At 28.9% G+C, this 15,451-nt stretch overlaps 2 protein-coding genes across 2 annotated transcripts; one reads left to right on the forward strand and one right to left on the reverse strand.

Annotated features, from left to right (window-relative positions):
• The first annotated feature begins 1,964 nt into the window (after positions 1–1,964).
• BKA55DRAFT_581042 (uncharacterized protein) lies at positions 1,965–2,596 on the forward strand. The gene has a single exon (XM_046194015.1). It carries the CDS (start codon positions 2,031–2,033, stop codon positions 2,538–2,540), a length of 510 nt encoding a protein of 169 aa, XP_046044037.1. The 5' UTR covers positions 1,965–2,030; the 3' UTR covers positions 2,541–2,596.
• Positions 2,597–9,260: 6,664 nt separating this feature from the next.
• Positions 9,261–9,602, reverse strand: BKA55DRAFT_523766 (uncharacterized protein; the record flags this gene model as incomplete). The annotated part of the gene is made up of 1 exon (XM_046188667.1): positions 9,261–9,602. One exon carries the CDS (start codon positions 9,600–9,602, stop codon positions 9,261–9,263), a length of 342 nt encoding a protein of 113 aa, XP_046044038.1.
• Positions 9,603–15,451: the final 5,849 nt, after the last annotated feature.

The raw sequence follows: 15,451 nt of genomic DNA on the forward strand, positions 1-15,451 counted from the left end.
TGCATCCTTAAGCTGATCAAGTGATGTGATTCTTTGTCGGCTTGTTATAGGGGAGAGGTGGTACGTCAGCTGTTCCAGCAAAAGACAAGCGAACGCAGATTAGTAGTCAATGTTGTGACAGCTATGCTGAGAAGGATAAACATAAATAAAGCTCTGTGGGTTTTTAAAGTGCTTTTTTTAATTGCCAGATACTTAATCAGGCTTTGCCTCCGAACCCGTGAATTTCTGGTACTAGATTCTGAGTGGCTTACTTTGTCAGCGAGATGGGATGTGGGGTCTGTGTCAGGTCTTGGCCAGTTACTTTATCAGCAAGCCTCCTTCTCATCAGTCTTGTAGTGGTGGCATGATATGATTGGCTCGTTCCGGAATCCGAACAGCAGGCACTTCACAGGAGTGAGCGGAGTTAGCAGGCCTCATTTCAGCCTCAGCCCCATGTGATTAGCCATATCTGTCGGCTGGCACTATGGCCGGGCGTATGTACGTAGTCTCCCTGCTTCGTTACAACCGGTCATTTCCATCTCTTTAAAAAGCCTGTAAGTCAGGTTAGAAGCATGCAAATCTCAAAACTTCGCAGTTGAAACACTTTATTAAAAGACTCTATTGGGGAATACCACAATCCGAAAGCCACAGGGATAAATATGTGAGCTAGTTATGTTTGTGAAGTGTGTCGACCCTATCCCTTGTTAAATCTTGCATTTGTCCAAGCATACCAGACAATACCAGAATCTGAACTCTACACGATGACACATTGCAGTAACACCAATCGGGCAGTTCAACATCATGTTTGTAACAGCAAATACGAATTATTCCAGGCTGATCCCGTGTTTCAACTATTATGTAAACCTCTTAAATTATTATGCACTCTTAATTACAATAGTTTACCTGGACTTTTCATCCAACAGAAACACAACAACGCCACCCTTCTCGATTTAAGCCATCATCACCTTTCACACTACAGCCTCAAGACCCTAGCAGGAGCCGACTCAGTCGGCCAAAGTCAAATCTTCAAGGTTGACAGTCATATAACTCAAACGAGCAGTGTTCCTCTCCCAGAATAGCATTGTCGTCGGGGTCTTTCTCAACTAGCAACACGCACATAGTCCTATAAGCCCTGACGAGTTACCACTAGAATAGCGAAAGACATGGCGGCTGATAATGGGGAAACCGTACTCTACACATCGGAGGATTACTAAATGTAGCTCTCGCGTGAGATAAACAAACCATGACTCTGCACCTCGTTTATGAAAAGATATTTATGCTTGATATTCTTAAGAGTTGAAGAACTAGATATATATATTATTTGCATTATAAAAGGAAGTCTTGAAATCTGTATTATATTATATCTGCCCTTAAAGACCTCAGCTTGGCGTGGTATAAAGCATGTTATAAAATAAAATAAAATATAATAAGGGGACATTTCACTTCTTAAGCTGTAATATTAGAGACTGTACCTATATAATTATAATCTCCCTTAAAGTGCCTTAAATTATTTCTTTACTAGATTCTCTTATATATCATATATTACTATAGCTAAATAATAAGAATTATAGCTATACCTCACTGATAACAGCGATTGTTTCCTCTAGCCAAATACCCTATAACAGTGATCAATAGCTAGCTGCCTGGAAACAATGTTGCTGGCGGGGATGACGGACCAGGCCGCTTGGGGTTTAGCGTCGAGCTCAATTTCTGTCGCGGGGAGCTAGAACGGTCTGTTTATACGTAAATCGCTTATCTTTCATCGAAAAAAGATGCGGAAAAGACGTGCCAGCGCAAAGCGATCTTTTGCAATTGCATGTTTTTTTATAATACGTTATGCTGTCGCCGTGGCAGAACTATTATGCCCTCAGTTTGTGAGGGGCTTCAAGGACCAATTAAAGCTGCTGACACACGCGTTTTCCCCATTAAGCTAGGTCTATAGTTGTCCCGCAACGTCACTTCGATTAATTCCAAAACTCCATCATAACGTCTTCAATCCTCAAACTAACACCAACGTACAAACCGATTATGCCATATCAGCACAACGCATCATGCAAACCTCAGTAATTGAAGCGTGGATCAACGAAGTAGCAGAAAGCAACTCCAGCCCGTCCTTGAAGCGCAAGCGCGACAATGAAGCCGACTACCCCAGTCCAATGTCCAGTCCTACAAGAGGCCCGAAACGGCCATTGACAGTGCCCATTGATCTGGACGCAACACCTCGCGCGCCACAAGATGCCCATGTCATGCAGTTCAGAAAAGCTGCATCATCCTTTGCCGAGAGTCTGAAGAACGCTGGGGACCCACCGTCTGGGAAACGACGTCGTCAGTCGCCAAGCAAGAAGTTTTATACCACTGCGAGTCTGATGAAGCTCGACCCGCCTATTCATACCATACAAACACCAGGCTTATCGGTAATACCAAAAAGTATACGTGGCTTGTACACAGATCTATACCATATCGCAAACAAAGCGGGTATTCTCCCGCGCAACATTACGCATCATGACCCCAGAGGCCATGGAGAACATCATTATATCGCCGCACAATTGGAAGCAAGATGATGGTTTAAATACTAATTATAGTATTTTACTTATATATTATTATAATAAAGTCTAACCCTATTAAAAAATTACCTAAGTACTAAGTGCTAATAGCCCTTGTTTTTTATAAATAATTTAACTTCCTTTTAGTTTATATAATTAATATTATTATTAAACTTATTTACCTAGCTTGCCTTTTTATTTATTATAATTATTAAGTCTATAATCTTATCTTTTTATTAACTGCCTTTGTGTAACGGTTGCACAAGCCGTTAAGCCACAGGGCAAAAGATCGGGCCATAATCGCTATGCAAGCAATTATAGGTGTGCCACAGCTGCCTTATAGAGCCTTATAACGCTGTTACGGGCACGAATCGTAACACTTTGCCTATTTACTAATAAAATAAATTAGTTTAAATAATACGCTTATATAAATTATATTAATAATACCCCTAAAATTAACTTTAATCCCTAATCTAGTTATTAATATAATTTATTATTAATTATCCTATTTATTAACCTAGTCTTATAATATACTAGCTTATATATTTTATATTAACTTATTATAATATATTTTATACCTAATTAATATAATTATTACTTTAAATTACTTAATTAAGTAGTAATATATTACTTTATATTATAATATTTTTATTTACTTCTTAATTATCTTTATTATAGCTACTCCTTTATGTTTTATTATTACTTTTTTAATATTACTTATTTTACTTAGTATTAAATACTAACCCTTAGTATTAAAGCTTAAATAATTAATATATCTTATATTAGTATTTACTCTTGGAATTAAGTTATTATTAATATTAATATTATTATAATAAGTATTATTAATAAGTACTTAAATTACTACAGTCTTATTAATAATCCTAGCTACTTTTAGTATTTAATATATATAATAATAATATAATACTTATTAAAAAATACCTGTTTTAATAGCCCCTAACTTTAAATACTTTTTATATATATAATAAATACTTTTCTTATAAATATATTAATATTAATTTATATTAATTATATATCTTATATTATAATCCTAGTAGTTACGTTATATATACCCTATATTTTCTTTCTAAATTACAGGTAATCACTATACACTAAGGGATTCCATAAGTAACTGCTAAGATCTAGTCACCAAGATCTAACTAAAAACACCAGTAATTCTTAGGAATTACTAATAACCCTAAGAATTACTTAATAACTGCCTTTTTAAGTAGTAATTATTTTTAAGTATATAAAATATATTTATTAATACTTTTATAAAACTTAGCTTACTAGCTATTAATAAAGTATCTTTATATTAATAAGCCTAATATATATTACTTAATTATTAAGAGATATAATACTTTATAATGCTTAGTATTATGCCTTATATAATTTGTAAATATAAACCTAGTATAGACTAGTTTACCTGTTTAAAAACCTTAATTATTATATTTTATTTTTATTTTTATTTTTTTTAATAAATATTACTTCTTTATTTTATATAATTAATACTAAGTTTATATTCTTTTAAAACTAAGTTTTATATAAGAAATATAAATAAAATAACCCTAGTTTAAATTATTACTTTTTTACTAATTTTACTTTATTTTTATATATATAATTAATTAGTTATATACTATATTATATATATTTATTTATTAAAGGTCAATTTAACTTTTATTAGCTAACTTATATATATAAACCTAATATAATTCCTTTATAAAACCCTGTTTTTATTTTATATTTACCTTAAAACTCTATATATAAACTCCCCTTATTTATATATAATAAGGAGGAAATAAAATACCTATTTTACTTTTATAATTATATTAATAAGCTATTTTTTATATTAGGCTAGGTTTAGGCTTATAAAGGCTGTAAGGAAAGCTGCCTCTTTTATTATTAAAAGCTAATTATACCTTAAGGCATTTTTTAACTTTTTTAATTTAAATAGCTTTTAATTAATTTAACCTAGAAATATTGTATCTCTTAGGTAATTTAAATTTATATAACTAATTAACTTAAGTAAGTTATATTTAAAAATAGCTATTTTAATTAGGCTAGATTTCCTTTTTAATAATTATAGTTATTATATATAATATATATTAATTTCTACTTATAGCTTACTTTAAGGCTAGTTTAATTATATTAATAAGATTATAATTAGTTATATAATAGCCTTAATTAGGCTATAGGCTATTATAAATAGGTATTATAATAGTAATTATAATTAATATTAGTAAGTATACTTAATAAAGGAAATTTTAGGTTAGGTAATATATTTTATAATAAATAAATTAGGCATAGTATATTATAAAGCCTAATTAAGGAGTAGTCTTTTAAGTAAGTTAAAGGAAGAAGGTTAATTTAGCTATTAAGAGGTAAACTTATAGCTAGTATTTATATTACTTAATTAAGGCAGTAATTACATTATTAAGGCAGATAACCTTATTTAATATTAACTTTTATTATAATAGCCTGCTATAGAGGTCTTTTTATTTAAATTATTAATAAAAAAGCTAAATAGCTACATAGCCTCTTATAAGGTTAAAAGTAAAGTAAAAACAAAATATTATAATATTAATTAATTCTTTATCTTTATTATGTTTTTCTTTTAAAAAAGCAAGTAATATAAAGAAAATACTTTTAATATTACTTATTAATAGTAATTATATATTAATCTTAAGCTATTTTTATCTCTTATCTTATAATACCCTTTTATCCTAGTCCTAAATTTAGTTAATTATAATTATTTAAAAAGAGGGTTATAATATAGTAAATTAATATTATTATAGTATATATACCTTTTATATTACAATCTTAGCAGTTGTGTTATATACATCTTATAAATTTCTACTAAGTATATATAATTATTATAGACTAAAAGATTTTATTTATAATTACTATAATATAGTTATAATAAATATACTAAAATTATTAGTAATTCCTAGAATTACTTAGTAATTTAATAATTACTTTATAATTATACTTAATATATAAATTATATTTATTAATACTTTTATAAATTCTAGCTAACTAGCTATTAATAAGATTTCAGTATATTAATAAGCCTAATATATATTACTTAACTATTAAGAGATATAATACCTAACTTACTTAGTCTAAATGCCCTATATAACTTATAATTATAAACCTAGTATAGACTAGCTTTTCTGTTTAAAACCCCAACCATTATATCTTAGTTTATAATAAAATAGTATTTCTTTACTATTATATTAATAATTAATATAGTATTAGTATTATAAGCCTGGTGTTTTTTATTATTAAAATACTTATTAATTTAAGCTAAAAATTAATATTAAAAATAGCTAATTTCTTAGAAATTTAATAATATCTCTAGTTCTAACTAACTTAGAAATTATAAATTAAGAATTTCTTTTTTTCCCTCTTATTATTAACTTTATATAAGGCTATTAAACTTTTTAGCTTTTTTATTAATAATTTAAATAGTAAGACCTTTATATTAAGCTATTATTATAAAAATTAAAATTAAATAAGGTTTATTTGCCTTAATAATATAATTACTATTTTAATTAAGTAATTAAACTTATATAAAACTTAATATATTTCTTTTATTTTCTTAAATCTTATAATTACCTTACTTCTATTTTAGATATTATAATATACTATTCCTTTTAATTTTATACTTTTATAATTTAAAACTATAACTAGCCTAGTCTTTATTAGCTTTAATTAGCTTTATAGCCTTTATTAGCTTTATTAACTATTCCTTTATATTATTAAGCTATTATTTATATAGGTTTTTAATTAAAATCCTTAATTTAAAGTCTTTAATAAATTCCTTATTACTTATTTTTATAAGCTTTTTTATTATAAGGAATTATTTTAGCTTTTATAATAGCTTAATCCCTTCCTTAAAATAGCCTTTAAAAATTATTAATTCTTTATAATAATATATAAGTAAAAAAACCTTATAGCTTAAAATAGCTTATTTAATAAAAGTAATAATATTTGTTTTATTTTAAATCTTTTTAATATTTATTAATATAATATAAAGCTTATTATTATATTTATAGTCTTTTAGAGCTATTATAAAATAAGGGATTAAGTTAGGCATTTTAATATAAAAGGCCTTATTAAGTAGCTATAGGCTTCTTTAAATAGGCATTGTAATAGTATAGCTGTGACGCTGTTAGCGGTTGCGGTTAGAAGTTAGGTTAGATGACTTACTGCGTGATAGATAATAGAAGCGTGGCAGCAGAGGTCGATGAAAGAGTAGGCATGCAATTATGGCCTTAGTCTGTTATACTGAAAACTGACTTAAAGTATCTTAGCCTTTTAGGTAGGTTATAGGAAAAAGGTTAGGGCTAGCTAATAAGCAGGGCTTTTTAGCTAGTATATATATAGCTAGGTTTAGGCTATAATAAAGGCAGCTAATTATAATCATTTAACTTAATAAAGCTTTACTAGCTATAAAGGTAATAAATATTTAAATTTTATTAAATTCTAGAGATATTTAGATATACCTTTTAAGGCTAACTTATAAACTTAAAATTTTTTTTATTTAATTTAACTTTTTATTTTTTAACCTTTATTATTAATATTATAATAATTATATTATTTTAATACTTATTATATAAAATAACTTATAGTTATATAATTTTAATTATTATATAATTAAATATAATTTCTATTTAAGTATTAGGCCTGCCCTAAAGGTAATTAATAAAAAAACCTTTAAATAATATATATAATTATTATTATTATTATAAAAAACTTCTTATTAAAAAGCAGATTTAATTATATTAAAATAACTATTCTTAATTATAACCTAATTTAATTAATTAATTATATAAAAGAAAGATATTATATTAATTTAATTAATTTAAATTAAATTAGTAATAAGTTATTAAGTCTTAAAAACTTAAAACTAGCCTTAATAGAAGTTTATATTCTTTAATTAAATAAAGTAGCTTTTCTTACTGCCTTTATAAGTAACTTAATTATATATAAAAAGTAGCTTCTTAATATATCTATAAGGGCAGCTAATATTACTAGAGAGCTGCCTTTATATTAGTAAAGACTAGCCTGGTTATAGTCTTAAACTATAAGAGTATAGCTATTAAGGAGAGTTAGATAAATATAAGGTAAAGATAGGGTTTTATAGAAATTTTATTAAAGTTAGAATTAAAGGAATTATATTAAGTTTTATATAAGTTAGTTAGTAAAAGTTAAATTTACTTAAGTTATAATGTAATTAATTAAATATATATAATAAAGTATATAACTAAGTAATCTTATATATAAAAATATATAAAGTAAAATTAGTAAAAAGTAATAATTTAAATTAAGAATTTAAAAAGTGTATAGCTATTTACTTACCTTAAATACTTATTAATAATTTTATAATAAGAGACTTTATAATTAAAACTTAAAAAGATTTACTTATATATAGCTTTTATAACTATTTAAAATAATAACTCTTATATTTAATATATTATAAAGCTTTATTTAAGGTAAATAAATATCTTTTAATTACTTAAGAGTTATATAATTATTAGTTAATTATTTAGAGATATAATATAATACTAATTCCCTACTAATTAGAATTTATTAAAAAACCAATACTTTTATAACTTTTTTCCTTTTAAGATAATTTCTAGTTTTAAGTATAGCTAGTTATAGTAATAGCCTTTATAAACAAGCTCTAAGTATATAACTAAATACCTTTTAATATTATCTTTTTTATTAAATTAGAGCTATTAATTATAAGGCTATTTAAGCCTTATAAATAACTAATTAATTATAGCCTATAAAAACCTATAAAATACTTATACAAGACTTATTAAACCCTGCTATTATATTACTATTATATATATTTACTATATTTTTAGGCTTAATCTAGCCATATTCCGTGTTCTAAGACTTGGCTAAGTCACAACTGCTATATGCCCATAATCGCCTTAAACGGTTTAAAGCGTCTCTTTGTAATCCTCGTAGTACTTCATCTAGGCCCTAAGAGCAAAATGTTCAGGACCCTCAACCACACCCCAAGAAGAGTTCGGCCCTGGCTCAAGCTCCTTCTATTAACAACCCAACGATAAGCTCCAGCTCCACAGCAACTGGTATTGCCTATCAAGCTTCAGAAAACGATATCTCGTTTCAGGTTGGTATTGGAGAAGATAGCGCTGTAATGTATAATGGGCCAACGAGCCGTTTTCACGTTTGGTCTCTGGAAGAAATGAATGAGCCCATGGCTGCTGGAGAGACAGACCCGCAAGCACGGTCTATTTCTGTAACAAAGAAAGACGCTCAGGTTGTGATACTTCGTTCCCAATATTCTCCAATGGTCTGAGTGCGGTTTCCATCGATGGAAGCCAAGGCCCGTTATCAATGGAACTGGTGTTTGACACCAGAGTAGTAGATGAGGTTACTTAGAGTCTCTTTATATGGAAGGTAATTCCTAGGTGACCTACTCGAAGATAAGAGATAAATGATATTTAAAAACGAGATTGCAATTAAAATTGACTAGTTATTCAATCTACCAATGACTCCCAATTTCTCCATTGGCGATGAATTCAGCATCGGCGAGTGGCGCGGATCACCGTATCATGGAACGGTGCCCATCACGAGTATCGAAAATCCATCTTAATTTCCAGAGTTTTGGTTAGCCTACACGTCATAGTAGGCCCTGTCACCGACCAGAATACCTGAGTGGGAGTTGTGTCTTGATAAAGGCAACCAATATCTCGATCCTACTCATTTACAGGCTCCTGTACGCCAGTTAACGCAAGCAAAGTCGAACTGTTGACCGCGAATAGTTGCCCTGCCCTGCTTGTAGGCCCAAGGATATGGGTGGTTGTAGCTAAACGTGTAGTATCTTTCGCATTTATAGCTGTTGCAGCACTCTCGCCACCTTGCATCCCAAAATCCATAACGCAGGTCTGAGTCGGCGGCCCCACGGGCTGATGGGTTATGGAGAAGCTCAGTCAGAAGACCGTCGTTCTTGGTATCAAGAGCGCGACAACCGACCTGAATAGTCTGGGCCTCAGCGGTAGAGAAGATGGCTAAGGCCGTGGCTACAACTGCTAGAAGCTTCATTCCTGGAGTCCTTGAGTTAGCTGTGGGCTACGCGAACATGGTGATATGGTCCAGCTTACCAGCTAGCAAAAGTGGTGATAATTGTTAATAACAGTATAGTAGTGATGATTGTGATAGTGATAGCAGATGTGACTAGAAAGATTTACGAAGAACAGCGAGTTGGTTGTCTTAAATACTTGCAACTTCTCAAAGCGGTCCAAAGGCGGTGAATTTGTATTATACCTAATTACAGAGTGAACCTCGTATTAGAAAATTGTAATTTAAACCTACCCTGTTAAAAGGAACCTTATGTTAATTATATAAAACTAACAAAGTTAATATTAGTGAAATATACTTTCTAATCCTTGTTAAATTACATTTCTTGCAACTGCTATGCAACGGACCTAATGCGGTACAATCCTTCTAATCTTTCCGAGAAAAGCACTGAAACAAGACACTCTGATTTAGATATAAGTTAAGTTTAAAATAAAGTAGCCCTTAATATTACCTAGAGGTGTAGTATTAAACCATCTTTTATCTTATTATAAAATTGATTAGCTTTAACAGATGTTTGAACCCTATGACGAATTTATGGGCATTGATAAAGACAGAGATTTACCAGTTTTAACCCACAATTGACTAATGCAGAGGATACAGTAGCTACATAACACGCTTTAACACTGAAATTGCTGCAGGAAGCTGGTGCCTAAGTCCGACTAGACCGACTAGTTGTGCTGGTGCCTGAGTTTAGATGGACGGCCCTCGAGCCCAAAGTTGATTTATTTGATTTATTTGGTGCCCTATATTAATCCCGTGAGTAAAAACCTTTACGCAAAGTCATCCCCCTCGTGTACACCAGGAGTCAGCTACCCATCCAGCTGCCCAACTGTACTCCGCCCTGACTTATCCAGTGATTGAGATATTAAACGCGTTTAATGTATCAGAGCTCATCTAGAGCCTCTGAGACGTCAGCGTCAGCATCAGCTTCGCTAGGGTAAATTGCCTCCTGCAATCACTTGCCATCGCTAGAATAGCAAAACTATTCAAAGCATAATTATTTAATAAAGGAAATAAAGCCTTATAGTCTCTCCACTATTGGATAGCATCTTATATATCTTATAGCTTAAGATAGAAATACCTTTTAAGCTTGCCAATACTACTATACCTCGCAAACGCTTTCTTTATCTTATTATTAATCTATTACGCATACCGGTTATCCTCTTAACCTATTGCCCTTAGCACTATATTATATTTCCTTATACTATCCCTGGCTCTTGTTATACTAATAAGTAAAGTAATTTTTAATTTTAACCTTATTATTATAAACCTAGTCTAGTTACTCCTTAAAGACCCTAATAGCCTCTAGCTAGCTAATCCTAAACTTAAAATAAAGAATTATTACTATTATAAATAAGGAAGATTTACTAAGTTTATTATAATACTTATTCAGCTTCTTCTTCTATCTATTATTAATTAATGCCCAGATATAGGCTTAATGGTATTTTAGTAATGTGCTCCTTTGTGATATCTCGAACAGTGATGGCTTCTCCGCCGTGGAATTTTCCGCCCGAGAATGCAGCGGCCGTTGCTCGGGGCCAGTGAACCTACGACGAGCGGGCGTATTCATGGTAACTGGGCAGGCGTACGGTGGGGTGCGATAGGCTTAAATACACCTAGAGGTACCTATCATCGAGGCTATCGCTGCAGTCGGGCGGAGTTCGTATTGACCGAGAGGGGCGAAGCCGCCGCCATCATCGCTGGTAATGTCGGGAGAGTGCCTTCCGGCAGGCTTGATATCTTAGAAGTACTTGACCCTGAAAGCGTCGCTACCAACATTCCACGCATTCACCTTGTCCCATATTTTCCAGCCGCCGTGGGCCGAGGTAGAGATTCCCTCAAGTTGAGGCTGTTCAGGATTGCTGATCCAAACGATAGCGCATTTCCAATTTTAACGGTTTCCAGGAGGGACGAGAACGTCGAATATCAACGTTCATGTAGCCTTTTGCAGTATCTTCTGACTCCTCGCGGGGACGCAAATCACGACAGTCACACAGCCCGAAAACAATGATAGAACACTAGACGAACCTTGACAGTCGCATGATGTTCCATGCGCACGTATCCATTTTCCTTGGCATCCCATATTTGCCTAACGTCGCCATGCGACATGCCTAGTCTATCGCCTTGAAACTCTAATATATTGTTGGGCCAGTGGGTAACGCCGGTCAACGCATGGAAGGGGTCTCTCAAAGAAGTACATCAGTGAACGTGGATAACTGTGGATATTAAAATTTAATTAGCATGAGTAAGAATCAGTTTAGCCTCATAAAGCAATATAGAGGAGAAAGACAGTATCGAGTATTTACCTCCTCGCTTTAGTCAGCGACACACCAAAAGGTCCTAGGGTAAATAATCAATACCCCTGAAGACCTTGCCCCCTTTAAACATGCCTTCCTTGATCTTTGTAAGTATGCTAAGTATGTTAGCCAAGATAGGCAAGAGATCTTTGTTGTTCGGGGCCCACCGATTAGGTCGGCGCCGGGTCGGTAGACTTCCGTCGTTTACGGATGTCCGCGGGACCCCAGCTGTCTCGGAGCATCTGGGTTTCGTACACAACGTTGTCGACCTGTAAGGGTGGAGGCTGAAAGGCTCCTGGGCATTTCAGCTACCGGGCAGCTTTAAAAACAGCACTACTGCTAGAGAAGCTATTAATAAGGTCCTGCTAATACTGCTTCTTAACCTAATAGATTATATAATAAAGTCTCTCTTGGCGATTTAGACCTCTTAGTTAAAGCCTAGAGAGGAGCTTCTTCTAATATCTTAAAAAATAGCTGCATCACTAGTATACTCCTCTATTTACCAGGGAGCTAGATATCTGCCTTTCTATTTAGGCTAGCTAGCTGCCTTTACTACTAATATTAATAGAGTTATAAGTAAAAATATAAGCGTATTTAGCTTTATATAGGTTAAATATATTAGGGGGATTTTTATTACTTTAAGCTATATAATCTTAATAAATTATTTAAACTTATCTTTTATTATTCCTTAAATCTTATTTAATTATATTAAGGCTAGCTTAATATAAGGGAAAGTTAAGTTAAATATAAAGTAAATAAAGCTAATAGTAAAATAATCTTTAGTAATAGCTTTAACATATAGTATATTAATATAGGTAAAATTAATTATATTATAATATAGGTTTATTAATATATTTAAAATATTATAGAAATTAAAGTTATTTTCTAATACTTATCTTACTATTTCTTAGCTATAATTTATAACTTAGCTTATTTATTAAGTATAATATTTAATATTAAAATTACTAATAATAAGGTAGTATTTTAAAACTAATTACAAAAGCTATATATTTAAGACATCTTTTTTATTATTTTAATACTAAAATTTAATTATAATTATATTATAAATTATAAACTAAAGAATATTATATATCTAAAAGAGCTAAATTTAAATAACTAAAAGTTTTAGGTCTTATTAAGTATATATTATAACTTTAAGGTAAGTATTATTATTATTTTATATACTAATTAATATAAATATATTATATATTAAGTAAGTCTTAGTTAAAAAGTAAGTTTTTATATAACCTATTTATAGCTCTTATAAAAGTATAATATCTTTTAGATTAATTAATATTAAAGTATAATTATAAGCTAGAGGAATTTTATAAATATTAAGTTAAAAGATTCTAAGTAGTTTTTTATTATTTTTATATTTTTAAATATTTTTATTTTTATTTATAAAAGTAATTTATAAAAATAATTAATACTTTTATAATAAGCCTAGCCTAGGTTATTTAAGTTTTTTTCTTACTTTATAATTATTATAATATATAAAAATACTTTAAATATAACTAGGCTAAGAGTATATATATTTAACTATTTACATAATTATAATATCCTTACTTTATTACTTAGCTATATTTTACTAGGTTTCTAATATAATTTTAAATATAATTCTTAATATTATTATTAATATATTATTATTAGCCAAAATAGGTACCTATAATAGTTAGCCTAATAAGGGCCTAGGTAGTTAATATATTATTTTTATATAATATAATTATTTATAAAATAGCTAGCCTTATTATAATATTAATAAATTACTTATTTATATTAGTTATAAGTAAAGGAATAGCCTTAGTATATTTTATACTATTTAAGATAATTAGACTTATTAAAAAGTCTAGCTATATCATTATTAAAAAGAGATTAATATCCCTTTATTAGCTTTAAAAACAATATAAATAAAACCTTAATTAAGGGGTTATAAAAAACATATTATATAAGTTATATATTAATAGGCTTAAGCCTAATTTAGATTTTTATTTTATTACTAATAATACTATTACTATTTACTTTATTACTATAATAGTTAATTTATTTTATAAGAAAGTTTAATATTATATAAGTAAAGTATTTTTAATTTATATTTATTATTATATCTCTTAGTTTAACTACCTATTTAGCCTATTTATTACTAAAAAGCTATATTTTTTAGGATTAGTAATTAAGACGGCTTATATAAATTTAACTTAAATAATTTAATAGCCCTTAAGATAGTATTAAGTTTCTTTTAAATACGAGTTTAAATTATATAACTACTTAGAGCTTTAATTAAAGCTTTATTCTTAAGGTAAATAAAAATAAAGAAATTATCTTAAAGTAAGGTAGTAGTTATACGTTATCTATAATAACAGGGTAAATTATTTTAATAGGGTTATTATTATTATTATTATTATTATTATTAGGTCTGCTAGCTATAGGCAGCAGGCAGTAAGGCAGTAGCAATACTATTATATGTTAGCTTAGATATAGTTTTATTACTAAAAAGCTATTATTTCTAAAAGTTAAGGAAGCTATTAGTAAATTCTTAAGTAAAATATTATTACAATCTTATTGTAATTTATTATATAGCTTTTTTAAACCTAATATAAAAGGCTCAAAAGACTATTAGCTTAATATTATACTCTTTTACTTACTTATATATAAGCTTATTAGCTAATTTTATAATAAAAACTAGCTAGTATTTAAAAATTAATAAAGGGTTAATATACTTAGCTTCTTTTATAGCTATAATAAAAGTAATTATATTAAGTAATAAGAATAGTATTTAAGCTATTTACTTAAGTCTAGGTAAAATACTAATAAGGCTATTTATAACTATTAGGCTATTTTATAAGAGGGTTATATAGGCTTCTTAATTTAAATTAATAAGAGTATAAATTCCTAAATTAAAGGGGTCTAAGATAATAAATAACTTTATTAAAAATTAAGTTATTAATATAACTTATAACTATATAAAGTATAAATTATATAGTTTATTATATACCTATTAAGGATTTAAATATAAATAATATTCCTTTTTCAATACTTATATACTAAGAAAGTATAAAAATAAAAAAACGCTTTTTAATTTTAATTATTTTATTTAATCTTTAGAATATTATAAGGTAGGCTACTTTTAGATATATAATATGTTATAATACTTACTTATTTATAAAATAAGCTTATTATATAAATTAATATATAGTAAGATATATTATTTAAAAAAGTATTTACATAAAGTATAAATTAATATTTATCTAAATTATAATATTATAACTAGGTTAAAGTTTAATAACCTTATTATAATAGAGTTATCCTAAGAGAGATAGTGTTATATAACTAGCCCGCCTAAGTGGCCCGTGTATTCTGGTATATTAATATAGAGTTTATATTTAATATAGTCTAGTATTGCCTTCTTATTGGATTAAGACAATCCCCAAGCTCGTTGGATCCTGGCTTGTCCTTAATAATAGAGGCAGAGATAGATATACCTATACCAAGCCTAGCGCCAGCCCAGCTAAATGCGCC

Source organism: Fusarium redolens (assembly GCF_020744475.1).
Source record: "Fusarium redolens strain MPI-CAGE-AT-0023 chromosome Unknown BKA55scaffold_19, whole genome shotgun sequence".
NCBI lineage: Eukaryota > Fungi > Ascomycota > Sordariomycetes > Hypocreales > Nectriaceae > Fusarium > Fusarium redolens.

Bases quoted from the DNA above. Each gene is read 5' to 3' on its own strand.
- BKA55DRAFT_581042 (XM_046194015.1), top strand. From the start codon at position 2,031: ATGCAAACCTCAGTAATTGAAGCGTGGATCAACGAAGTAGCAGAAAGC.